The 13052-nt window shown below is 44.0% G+C and overlaps 1 protein-coding gene across 3 annotated transcripts in view; it reads right to left on the reverse strand.

Moving 5' to 3' along the window:
• Nucleotides 1–10764, reverse strand: part of drosha (drosha ribonuclease III) — a 79695-nt gene extending 68931 nt beyond the window's left edge. Inside the window, exons 1-14 of one of the 3 annotated variants that reach the window (XM_035533866.1) lie at nt 10674–10764; nt 10540–10589; nt 9285–10084; nt 8690–8996; nt 7506–7647; nt 7032–7189; nt 6778–6858; nt 5789–5875; nt 5286–5372; nt 4765–4836; nt 4315–4396; nt 3474–3545; nt 3032–3201; nt 2195–2319 (exon numbers count right to left, since the gene is read on the reverse strand). In XM_035533866.1, the coding sequence (XP_035389759.1) occupies nt 2195–2319; nt 3032–3201; nt 3474–3545; nt 4315–4396; nt 4765–4836; nt 5286–5372; nt 5789–5875; nt 6778–6858; nt 7032–7189; nt 7506–7647; nt 8690–8996; nt 9285–10081 (2180 nt within the window). In that variant the 5' untranslated portion in view covers nt 10082–10084; nt 10540–10589; nt 10674–10764. Of the gene's footprint in view, nt 1–2194; nt 2320–3031; nt 3202–3473; nt 3546–4314; nt 4397–4764; nt 4837–5285; nt 5373–5788; nt 5876–6777; nt 6859–7031; nt 7190–7505; nt 7648–8689; nt 8997–9284; nt 10085–10539 lie in introns of all 3 variants that reach the window. The other 2 variants (XM_027027883.2, XM_035533867.1) reach the window with 2 other exon arrangements.
• Between the last annotated feature and the right edge of the window lie 2288 nt (nt 10765–13052).

The following is a 13052-nucleotide window of genomic DNA, read 5'->3' on the forward strand; positions in this document are numbered from 1 at the left end:
AGACAGTCCAGTCCAGTACCATCCACCATCATCACTCACCAACAGCACCACCCACCAGAACACCCATCATCAACCACAAGCAGCACCAGCCAGTGCCGCACAGCATCATCAGGGTTTGTATTTCTGATTTTGCTCTCTCTCCCTCACTCTCTCTGTCCTTATATCTCTTTCTCTCTCCCTCTCCCTCCATCTATCTCTACTTCCACCTGATTCTCTCTTCCTCTTTCTCTTCCATCTGTCTCTCTCCCTCTATCTGTATCTGTCTATTCATCTGTTCCTCCATCTGTCTGTCTCCATCCCTCCATCTCTCTTGCTCCATCAGTACATCTCTCTATTCCTCCATCTGTCTCTCCTTCTTTGTTTATCCCTCTCTGTACGGTAATGACGCACCAGTGTATCCTTGTATTTGTCATCTCTGCCTCACTGGGGGTGGGGGGGGGGGGTGAGATGCATGGGCCCTCCCAGAGACTGTCCACACACACGCGTGCGTACGTGAACATGCCCACACGTGCAGCCAGACCCCGTGATGCAGACTCCACCAGCACCAGGTCTGAGGGGTTAACCCGTCTCCATCAGGCCTGTGGGGTTGCTTTCATTTCACCAATGATACAAAGTTCGCAATCATGTTTTGACTGACGTTCTGAAGAAATCTGCATTTGGTATGTTTACGATAATTGGTGTTTCTGTGATCAGGTACTCGGTATCAGGTCATTAGCATTAGCTCCTATCAGTCATGGAAATTCCATAAAGTCTGCACTTCCAGAAGAAGCTCTGGGTATATTAATCTCCCTGCAGTGTGTACAGTCTGGACAGGTAAACACCCACTCCACATGTTCTCAGAGGTGATCTGCATGTAAACTGACTAATGTTAACCTCATCAATAAAGCAGATCTTTACTGTAAACTAACAGTGTAAACCAGCCAGCTAACAAATGGCCATGGAATCAGAGTGAAAACAGTCCAAAAGATACAACTATTTTACAAGAGGCTAAAGAGCAGAAAAGGAGAGGAGAAAGGGCCGATCTCACAGCATGGGGACTGGCTGAAGGAGGAACGAGCAGAGGGCAGATGTACACTCTGCTTCCCTGGGGGAACTTACTGGTTTCAAGAGGCAATACTGGCACCTACTGTTAGATCAGATGCAGCTACCAAAGACCATGAGGGCACATGCACACGTGAGCGTGCATGCACAAAAATGTACACTCACACACTCGTATACATGCGCACATGCACATATGCAAACGCACATTTGCTACATTACACAATCTTTTAAACACACTCAGACCCTTACACACACGCTCATATATACAGTCACACATACACGTGCATTCTCATACACAACACACACACATGCACACACTTGTTCTCTGAGACAACAGGCATGCCGAAATAACAATAACAGCAGCAATAAAAGGAGTCAAAACAAAGACGACTCTCCATCACATGCACTCAGGGTCCTCCTCGTCTCATCCACACACACGCGCCACATTATGGGTGAGCATGTAATAAGGGAGCATGATGAGGACATGATCCAGAGCAACTCCTTCCCCACTGTAGCAGCACCACAATTCTGTTCCTTACCCTGCAGCGCCACCTGTGGGCCTGGAGCTTCTCTCATGCCTTTAAACCCTCTACTACACTGGAGTATTTATACCCACCACCACCACTACTACTACTACTACTACACTGGAGTATTTATACCCACCACTACTACTACACTGGAGTATTTATACCCACCACTACTACTACTACTACTACTACTACACTGGAGTATTTATACCCACCACTACTACTACACTGGAGTATTTATACCCACCACTACTACTACTACTACACTGGAGTATTTATACCCACCACTACTACTACTACTACACTGGAGTATTTATACCCACCACTACTACTACTACTACACTGGAGTATTTATACCCACCACTACTACTACTACTACACTGGAGTATTTATACCCACCACTACTACTACTACTACTACACTGGAGTATTTATACCCACCACTACCACTACCACTACTACACTGGAGTATTTATACCCACCACTACCACTACCACTACTACTACAACACTGGATTTGATAGCAGTGTGTGAGTGAATAAACGCACCCATTATGAGAAGGTTAAAAATGTTATGAAAAACACACATGCACATGCTCACCTACCCACATGCATGCGCACACACTTACTGAGGGTCTCCTGCATAGCTGAGCTGTGCGGGCCGTATGCCGAAGTGTACTATGATGGGGAAAGTGATGACATTTGGGTTAAACTGCTCCCGATCCAGCTGGTCTATCCTCACAGAGCTGGGTTTCTTTAGAGCACACACACAAACATACACACACAAGATTATCAGTTTTTTTTTGTTTTGTTACAAAAATAAGATCACCACACATTTTCATTTTAACAATTAAATGCATCTGTGCCTGCTTGAGTTACCATGCCTGGGTTGGTGACGATCATGTCCGTGTGTGTGTGTGTGTGTGTGTGTGTGTGTGCACACGCGTGTTGCTACCATGCCCGGGTTGGTGACGATCATGCCTCTGTGTGTGTGTGTGTGTGTGTGTGTGTGTGTGTGTGTGTGCTCTAAAGAAACCCAGATCTGTGTGTGTGTGTGTGGCTACCATGCCCGGGTTGGTGACGATCATGCCTGTGTGTGTGTTGCTACCATGCCCGGGTTGGTGACGATCATGCCTGCTTGTGTGTGTGTGTGTGTGTGTGTGTGCTACCACGCCCGGGTTGGTGACGATCATGCCTGTGTGTGTGTGTGTGTGTGTGTGTGTGTGTGTGTGTGTGTGCGCGTGTGGTGCGTGTGCTACCATGCCCGGGTTGGTGACGATCATGCCTTGTGTGTGTGTGTGTGCGTGCACGTGTGTGTGTGTGTGTGTGTGTGCACGTGTGTGTGTGTGTGTGTGTGTGTGTGCACGTGTGTGTGTGTGTGTGCACGTGTGTGCACGTGTGTGTGTGTGTGTGTGTGTGCACGTGTGTGTGTGTGTGTGTGTGTGTGTGTGCGCGCGTGTTGCTACCATGCCCGGGTTGGTGACGATCATGCCTTTGCACTCTTCTGCATATTTCTGCCACTCCAGCTCCTCCCACTGGAGCATGTTCGCAATCTCCTCCTCAGGAACCAGGGGCTTACTGCTACACAACAGATACAGCAGGACCTGGTGCATAGACAACACCTCCTTTCCCCCATCTGAAACAAACACCACACACACACACACACACACACAGATAAAATTTCATTTTCTGTTATAATCACATTTAATTATACTTTAACAGCTTCACAAAAAAAAAAAAAAAAGTTCAGGATTTTTACAGTTTATCTCTTACTGTCAGAAGCCCAAACTCTCTTCTGTTTTTAAATCTCTCTTTACTACAACAATCACCTTACAACCACAGCTGTGATCTTACAAAACCCACCATCAGGTTACAAACACAGCCATGGTCTAACACAGGAAGACTGACCTGGGAGGAAGCGAACAAAACGAGGCATGAAGTGAAACCTCTGGCAGTTAGGACTGTCATTTTCCTCTGGATCTGCAAGAAGAAAAGACCTGAGTCACAACAGACAAAACAGTGAATCAATCAGAGGAGAGTTTGGATATAATCAGAGTCATGTTTACTCACAAGTGAAAGAGTTCAAGGGTCAGACACTAGTGATCAGACTTCAGACCAAACCAACTAACCGTAACCTCAACTCAAAACCTAACCCTAACCCTCCCTCTCTAAGCTAACCCTCACCCTGAGAGCCTCTACAGTGTACCAGTGCAGGAGGCTCCAGTGTTGCCCTCGCGGGCCAGGGATGGCATGAGGAAACGTCACCTCATTCTGTTTTTGCATTTATTCAGCCCTGTTTGCACCCCATATGAATGTTGGAGCAGGACAAGATGAGCTTAGAACATCAGCAGAGGACAATCACTAAATGCTTCTCTGTCACTTAACAGGACCAATAGTGTTGACCACAGACCATACAGGAGTTTACCTGTAAGGCTCTCAGTGTTGAAAACGGGCCCTATAGTAGTATACCTATAAGCCTCTCAGTGTTGAAAACAGGCCATACAGGTGTCTATCTGTAAAGCCCTCAGTGTGGCACCCAAGCTTTGCCCCCAAGTTTGAGTAATAGTGGAGGGATGGAAAAAAAAATTAAAAATTTATACCATTCAATCTATATCATGACTACTTTTTGTAACCTTTTTTATACAAAGCAGGTATAAGGCTGTTTAGGAAAATAGAACCCTATCTGATTGTACCTTAAAAAAAAACCTAGATGACTGTACCTTTAAAAGAGAACCCTACATGTTTGTACCTTTAAGATTCCAGTCATACAGTTCCAAAATGTCCTGAAAAACATATTTGGCAAACAGCTCCAGGCCTTTCACGCAGTAGTTCTAGAGAGAAACATCAAAGGACACCCACATACACACAACCCCACACACAGACACACAATGTCAAGCAATGCTCAGGTTAACGTAGCAGTAACTGGAAAAAATGCACAAAAATAAACAGCAGCAGCAACAATGGCAGCACAAAAACATTTCTCTGGATATTTTATATTTTGGTTTCAAAAATTTTCAAACTGCAAAAAGGAAAATGTCATTTTTAAGAGCATTTCAACAGAAGAAAACAAAACAGAAAGCACAGCTCCTGTGAGCCGTGTGGTCTCAGTCACTCTTCGATTCACAAGGACATTTTATGAGAAAAAGTACAACAGATTAAACAAAAATAAAGGACAAAAGATAGAACAAACTGAACTGACCTCAGGTGACATCTCCTCGATAAAGTGGATCGTGTAATCAATGTTGAAGCGAATCACTCTGCACAAAGGGATCTGTGAAGGGGGAGAGAGAAAAAGAAATGTCAAGAACACACTACACTTAGCTTTATAGATCTTTAAATGGTTAGTAAAGGGTTTTGAAAATGATTTTCTAGCTGAGTATTTGCATTTTGCAAATCCAAGTGACATTTCTCCATGCATCTCCCTTGGACACACACGTGCGCACACACACGTGCGCACACACACGCACACACACACGCACACACACACGTGCACACACGCGCACACACGTGCACACACGCACACACACACACACACACACACACACACACACACACACACACGTGCACACACGTGCACACACGTGCACACACACACACACACGTGCACACACGTGCACACACACACCCTGCACCCAAGGTAAAAGAGAGAACTGACATAATCGGTATCGGTTAATATGATGCTGATCTTGAAAAAAATACCATTAGCAGGGAGGAGCTTACACTGGTGAGGGGCGTGTGAGAGAAGAGGGAGAATCCCTCAAACAGGTATTCATGATCATCATAGTCGATCCCCGTGGGTCGGTCCGTCTGACAGACACATAAACAGGGTATTTTAGGGAACCATTCATGAAATGCTTGTAGAAAAGTTTTCTGAGGAAGGACTAGAAATCCTCTGCCAAAAAGGTTCTTTTGATTTATATGTAGTTTGTTTTTAATTACTGTTACCGAAATTTAAATGTGTGTTTCAAAGAATTTAAATAAATTAAATATTTATATATTTAAAGGGAGGGAGAGACCGAGAAAAGGGCGGGAGATCTTAAATATCGTTTACCTCAAAATAAACTTGTTTAGTCTTAACTTACTGCAAGTTGATAAATGCTTCAAAAAGACAAGGTCCCCATTTTTTATAGTCAGTACATATAGCAAAATATAAAAACAGATAAACAGGAAAATTATCCAGCTGTTAAATTAAACGAGGAATGGATAAGACCACAGAGACCCACCAGGAAGTTTGTGGGCGGAGACACAGTGATTCTGTAATGGAAAAGTTTCCCAGCATTGTTGCTCATTGGACGGCAGGGTTTCACTGGCTGAGAAACAAAAAACAAATGTAATAAATTACTTATTTGCCTGACTAAATCGGAGGTCATTAAAGGCTCTGAACACCTCTACAGTAAGACAACTCCTCCTAAAGGGCTAATGACCTACATAAAATTTGTTAATTAGCAGTAATTATTAGCTCATAAACACCTTAAAAACATCAATAAGCAGTTATAACAAATAAAAATGAAAATAGTAGGTACATTAATCTGTACTGTTATAACTCAGACCCTGCTAATAACTTCACTTACTTTGTCTTAATCAGTCAGTATTACACAAGTAAGCTCTCCAATGTGTGTTAAAAGGTAACTACCATTTTATTCTTTCATTTATGGCATTTAACTGACTTTTTAAAACAAAAAAGCTTACAATTACTGAGAGTTAAGGGCCTTGCTCAGGGGCACAACAGTGGCAACTTGATGGTGGAGCTTGAACTGGCAACCTTCTGATTACTAGTCACTTACCTTAACCACTGAGCTACCACTGTTAAGTTAAGCAGAATGTTGTAGATAAGTTCTTGTAAATCTATGCAAACAAAGTATATCTTGTTTTAACCAAGTAGCTCAATGTTGTACAAAGACACCTTTGGAATGTTTTTGGAATAAATTGTTCAGTTATTGTCAATTATTACCATGACGTGAATCTATGATATATTTTTAGACTAGTTCATCATCCCAAAAAAAATTGCAACCCACAACACTTCTTATTATGACCAATATCATGACAACAGGTATAACACTGCTGTAGTGGTTGTTTATAGACTTTTTATGAACAGGGTGACATCTGAAATGCTTGGAAGTCTTTGAAGGATGCATAGGAGTCATTTACTGTGTTTTACTACTAAGAAAAATGCCACAGTTCTAAGGGTAATATGGTGTGTGTTTGGGATTACCGCTTCTCCAGGGTAAATGCTGTGGCGGATTCCTGTGCGTCTGGCTTTGGCGCTACACTTACACAGTGGCCCATCATTCATCTGCAGTGAAACGAGTATATACAGTGAACCTAAGGCTTTTAAAATCAAATCATAGAAATGACATCTGGACACACCATAAAATAACACCATTTTCTATATTCATGTACACACATATATATATATACACACACACGCACGCACGCACGCACGCACGTGTCATGGCTGTGTCTGACCTGTCCAGGATCGTTGTACCACAGTTCGTCATGAAGGCGATCAGGGTGAGCTTTCTTTCTCTTGATTTCAGCGATGACATCAAACATTTCCGAGTCTGAGCTGCTGGAACAGCTACTGTCTCCACCAGACTCGCTCTCCGACTCACTAGAACTCTCATCTGAAATACAAACATACACGAAAACTACAGCCATGCAGTGTCACTTATGAGCAGTAAATAACTCATAAGGTCCCATTTCACCAGCTGAGGTGAATTCAAGTGAATGACAAGTTCATCACACACCCTCGTATGGGTCCAGTTTTGTTCTTATTAAATAACCCACCTGGTCTGGTTCCAGTTTCATTCTGATTGAATAACACACCCTGGCCTGTGTCCAGTTTCATTCTGACTGGATCGTGTACCCTGGTGTAGGTCCAGTTTATTTCTGACTGGATAATGTATCTTGGAATATGCGTGTTCTGATTGGATAGCGTACCCTGGTCCAGGTCCAGTTTTGTTTTGGGTGGGTCCCATTTAGGTCTGGATGACTTGGCTTGCTCCTGCCTGCAGCCCAGCTCCTCCTCAAAGCGCTCATAGAGGTCTCTCAGCTTACTTGTGCCCACCACCGTAGAGTCGCCCTGGCAACATCAAACACCGACATCAAGGCAGAGTGAAACCAGCAGCCAGAGTTCAGCACAATGTTAACACTCTAGTGGGGGTGTGGAAGGGAGAACACTGTATAAACACTCAACTGGGGTATGGGAGGGAGAACACTGTATAAACACAACTGGGGGTGAGGGAGGGTCAACACAGTATACACACTATACTGGGGGTGTAGGAGGGACAACACTGTATAAACACTACTATGGGTTTGGAAAAGACAACACTGTATAAACACTCTACTGGGGTATGGGAGGGAGAACACTGTATAAACACTCTACTGGGGGTGAGGGAGGGTCAACACAGTATACACACTATACTGGGGGTGTAGGAGGGACAACACTGTATAAACACTACTATGGGTTTGGAAAAGACAACACTCTATAAACACTCTACTATGGGTTTGGAAAAGACAACACTATAAACACTCTACTATGGGTTTGGAAAAGACAACACTATAAACACTCTACTATGGGTTTGGAAAAGACAACACTATAAACACTCTACTATGGGTTTGGAAAGGACAACACTGTATAAACACTCTACTATGGGTTTGGAAAGGACAACACTGTATAAACACTCTACTATGGGTTTGGAAAGGACAACACTGTATAAACACTCTACTATGGGTTTGGAAAAGACAACACTATAAACACTCTACTATGGGTTTGGAAAAGACAACACTATAAACACTCTACTATGGGTTTGGAAAGGACAACACTGTATAAACACTCTACTATGGGTTTGGAAAGGACAACACTGTATAAACACTCTAGTAGTGGGGAGGAAGAACTGCTACATTTGCCTTCTCTCTCTGTAACTATGTGTATGTGTGTATATGTGTGTCAGAAAATCTCAATTTTAATATACGTGTTCGTGTGTTTGTGAGAGATAAAAATTTAGACTTCCTTAACATTAGGTTGTGTGTGTATTTGTCTGCATATCTAAATCATAACATATACGTCCAACAAATCAAACCAAATTACTTAATGATGTGCCTTCATAACAATGAGTCGTTACCACTTGGTCCATGGGGTCATTAGAGTAGTAGTTCTCTGCGTGGGTACAGCGGACCCAGGCAGGCTTTAGTAACTCCTCCTCCTCTCGCTCGTCATCCTGGCGATGATCAGAGGAGGCATCCTCAGAGTCCCTGGCCCTAGTGGAGCTTCTGCCCCTGACGCCCACGGCGCTGTCTGCCCTCTTTTCTCTGTCCTCCTCCACACGGCCACGCTTCCTCTCCCTGCTGGCCGAACGACTGCGTGCGCGCTTTCTGTGTCTGTCCACCGGAGGAGAGGTCCTGCTGTCCCGGTGCCGACAGTGCTCCCTGCTGGAGACATGTGCAGATGAGTTAACTCCGCCACAGAGAAACGACCAGCAGCCCATAATTGTTCCACCTAATTCAGGCACTAAAGAGGAATTCCCAGCACTCTACGTTCATATCCGTGCTCTGGTACCTCTCATTGTATTGACAAAAAGGACAAACTAGACATGCTTAAATAGTATAAACCCTCTTATTTCACAATATTATATTGAAGGCAATAAATATTTTATTCCAACAGGCTGATACAGGCCCAGAGTGGATGCAGTGCCTCCAGACGGAAGCAGAGAGACCCACCTGCTGCGCTCATGGCTCCGGTGTCGCGGAGGTGTCCGTCCCCTCTCATGCTCAGAACGGTATCGCCTCCTGTCCGGGCTCCGTCCTCGCTCTTTCCGCTCCGCCCCATGCTCCACCTTGTGCCTGTCTCCGTGCCCGCCGTACCCATAGGCCTTGTGACGGTGGTCGTCATGACGACGAGGCCTCTCGGGTGAGCGCGGCCGGCCGCCAGGTGATTTGTCAGCCTTGTACTGCGGCGGATGGCGGAAGTGCTCTGGCTTAAAGGTGCCACTGTCAGATGGGGCGTAACCGGGGCTAAAGCCAGGCGAAGGGGGGAAGTGGGGCTGTTGAGGGTAGGTCATGCTGTAGGGGGGCTGGTAGGGGAGAGACGGGGGCACGGAAGGCGGAGCTGGTGGCAGGGGCGGAGGGGGCATGGAGGGGAGCATGTAGGGATACGGACCGCTGCCGGCAGAGCTGGGGAGAGGCGGTGGGGGGAAGCTGGGTGGCTCAGGGAAACCCGGCCGCACAGGGGGCGTCGGGAACGGGGGCCGCATGGGGCCCTGACCCTGAGGCCCTAGCCCCTGGGGAGGGGCAGGAACAGGGTAGGGCATAAAGTCAGGGCGTGGAGACATGTAGCTGCTAGCACCCTGTGAGCTATACACGGAGCAGTGTGCTGTTGGCTCGTAGTGGTATAGGGGCACAGGGGGTTGAGGGGGCAGGGGTAGGCGCACATTGGCTGGGCGGTAACTCTGGGGTGAGCCGTGCTGCCCCGGGGGAGCTCTGCCCCTGGGACATCCACGGCCAGGATGAAAGGACATATTCTGAAGCAAAAACAGAACCCAGAAAGCTGAGCCACATATAAATGAAGAGCTCACTCCCAGCACTCAATAAAACACAATCTCAAAAGTAGAAATGCCATTTGTATTTGTAGCGAAGTGGACTACTGAACTAAAATAATATTGCACATGTTCCTACAGTTGATCTGTATTACATCCTGCGTATCTACGAAGCTATGTTACAGTTCGCAACTGTTCAAACCATGGACATTACAACATCGGACGTTTAAACTCCAATGAGATCACATCCACTCACCAGTTAACGTTACTGATTTATCGCTATCACAAGATAGTGTATTGTGACGGTATTATGATGTCTAGTTTGTTTTATTCGTCGTGTTTCTCCACACCACGCATCTGGAATTCTGTCTTCTGTTCGAAACCAGTAGTAAGCAATAGAAATGTCCAACCATAAGATAAGCGATTAGAAATGTACTTACCTTAGTCGATCAGACAGTTCAGATGCAGTAATCCCTGTGAAGCCAATGTACTAATGAAGATGGACAGAAAGGCAAATGTCAGGAAGATTGAAGTAGTGTGAAACCAAAAGTTAGAAGGTAATATGTAAACTCACTATATAACTGCAGGATTTCTACTGCGGTTTCCGACAGGTTTTGTTAGCTAGATGCTAAACTAGATACGGAGAGCGGTTTCAGAACTTTCTAGTCGAGCCTCTAAAAAGGTTGGTAAAGTTCAGCCAATCAGATCGAGACTAGTTACATGTAGCCAATGAACAATGAAAATATCGTTCATCGTTAAATAGCGTCCCCTAGAAACACGGGGTAGTGAGAAATATTGTACCGTGTCGCATATTAAACCGTCGGTTATTGAGTTTTATCGCACTTGATGAATAACAATGACTCACTAAAAAACAGTCACGATAAAGAACATCGACATAGTATCTCTGGGAAAAAAACAACAACTAAGAAAGCTCGTACTATGAGGTCACTGGATGTCATGTAGCAGAGCTGCATCGCTTAATTCATACCAGACCATTAAGTGGAATATTTTCCAATGACAACCTAATTGTAATAGTTTCTCAATAAGGATAACCTTCATATCAGCAAGATCATCCTTGCAAATCACCATTAGCCAGGCAGGAATTTTGAGTAGTCTCTCTTCCGCTGAAAATAAAGGCAAAGTTATGCTTACAGGGTGGCACAGTAGAGAAATTCAAGCCTACACGTGGATTTACAGGCTGCTCAGCTCCCTCGAGCGCAGCTTCCTACGCCAGTGCTGCCACTTCAGTAAAGTATTGGGAAGGAACTTTGCATATTGTTTGAAATGTAAGTCCAGCAGCGTATAACTGTGTTGGGGGAATTGTTTTTTAATCTGCCGAATTCGTTTAGCAGAACTGCACAGAGCAGACCAGTTGCATGAATAGCAGTCTTGCGTGTATTGTAATGTAAGATCCAGCCTTCCAATCAGTCTGTTCTATCGGTCTTTGAGTATGTTGCCTGTAACATCAGCACTGATAGCATGAAACCAGGCGTTTTTGTAGCATTTATCTTATTGTCTTATTAGCTTACACCTGAAAATGCCTGTTAGTAATGCTAAGATTGCCAAATTACAGTACATCGAATTGATTCAAAGATTAAAAACAAACAAACAAAAAAAAACAATTAAAAACAGCAAATTACTTGTAAGTAATATGAAATATGAAGTGCTGGACATAAATGAAACCTTTGTAAACAACCCACACCCTTGATGATACACATAAATTAGAATTTGATATGAGGTTATACCTATATAGCGCCTCAAGGACACTTTGCAATCAAACACAATGCTTTATGTTCAACCAACACACCAGTGAAAAGCAGCAGCCAATTATGCACAGTGTACTCACAACTGGAGACCACAGCCCCTGGGGGACTGCATTGGGCACAGGAAGGGGAGGGAGGACAACACCCAGGACAGAGCACCATCCACCACTGGGCATGCAGACATGCAATAATTTACACTCGCGCACACACACACACACACAGACAGACAGACACACACACACACACACACACATCGAGTCTGGCAGAAGGCTAAACTTAAACAAATCTAGTCTCATATTCAGAGACAATCAAGAACAATTCTGACAATGTTGAATGTTTTCTCATGACAAAGTCAAAGTCTGTGTAGGAAACAGGAAAGCTAATAAATCAAACACAGTTAAAACTCAAATGTTTGTCACACTGCTCATTTGTTTAAAGCCATTCGGTGCGTCAGGAAGGCAAAGCCAATGTTTTATTCAATGCAAATTTAATTATATAGTGCTTTTTACAACGTCACAAAGCGGCTTTACAAATGTCTGGGTCCGAACCCACAGTAAGCAAGCCAAGGAGCAGGATTTTGTTTTATATACATATTGATGTTGATATTACAAGAACCCCGAGTTAATTAATCTTTTAATGGATTTTGGAAGGCATTGTTATAGCTTTTCGTTAGCTCTTCAGAAGGTTGGAGAATCTCTGTAATGAATGCTACAGTGAGGTTCAATGCATGGGAAGCAAGGACTGTCACTTCACGACGGTGTCGTTCCTTAATTTTTCCCAAGTTTCCAATTGTTTATTCAATACACACTAAATAGAAATAAAGATGCAGACTCTGGAATTAATTGAAGAGTTGGTCCTGTCTTTATTCTGAGCTCAATGTTACAAACAAGGCATTGTCCAGAGAATGTCTCAGGTGGGTTCAATCTTTATACTTTTTTGTCAAGGTCAGTTACAATAACCATTTTTTAATTACACAGTATTCTCCAAAGTTTCCACACAAATGTTAAAAACAGATCACAATAATCCAAGTTGATACCATTATCTCCAAATCATGGTTTGTAGTATTTTTTAAAAAACATTGGCCTCATTTATCCCATCAGTTACCCATTGAAATATTGTATCTTAAGCTGGTATCCTGGCCTCAAACCCGGATTTGCCACAGAGGCCTAATTTGGTCAGTCACAATTCCT

This window comes from Electrophorus electricus, chromosome 14 (assembly GCF_013358815.1).
Source record: "Electrophorus electricus isolate fEleEle1 chromosome 14, fEleEle1.pri, whole genome shotgun sequence".
NCBI classification, from domain to species: domain Eukaryota; kingdom Metazoa; phylum Chordata; class Actinopteri; order Gymnotiformes; family Gymnotidae; genus Electrophorus; species Electrophorus electricus.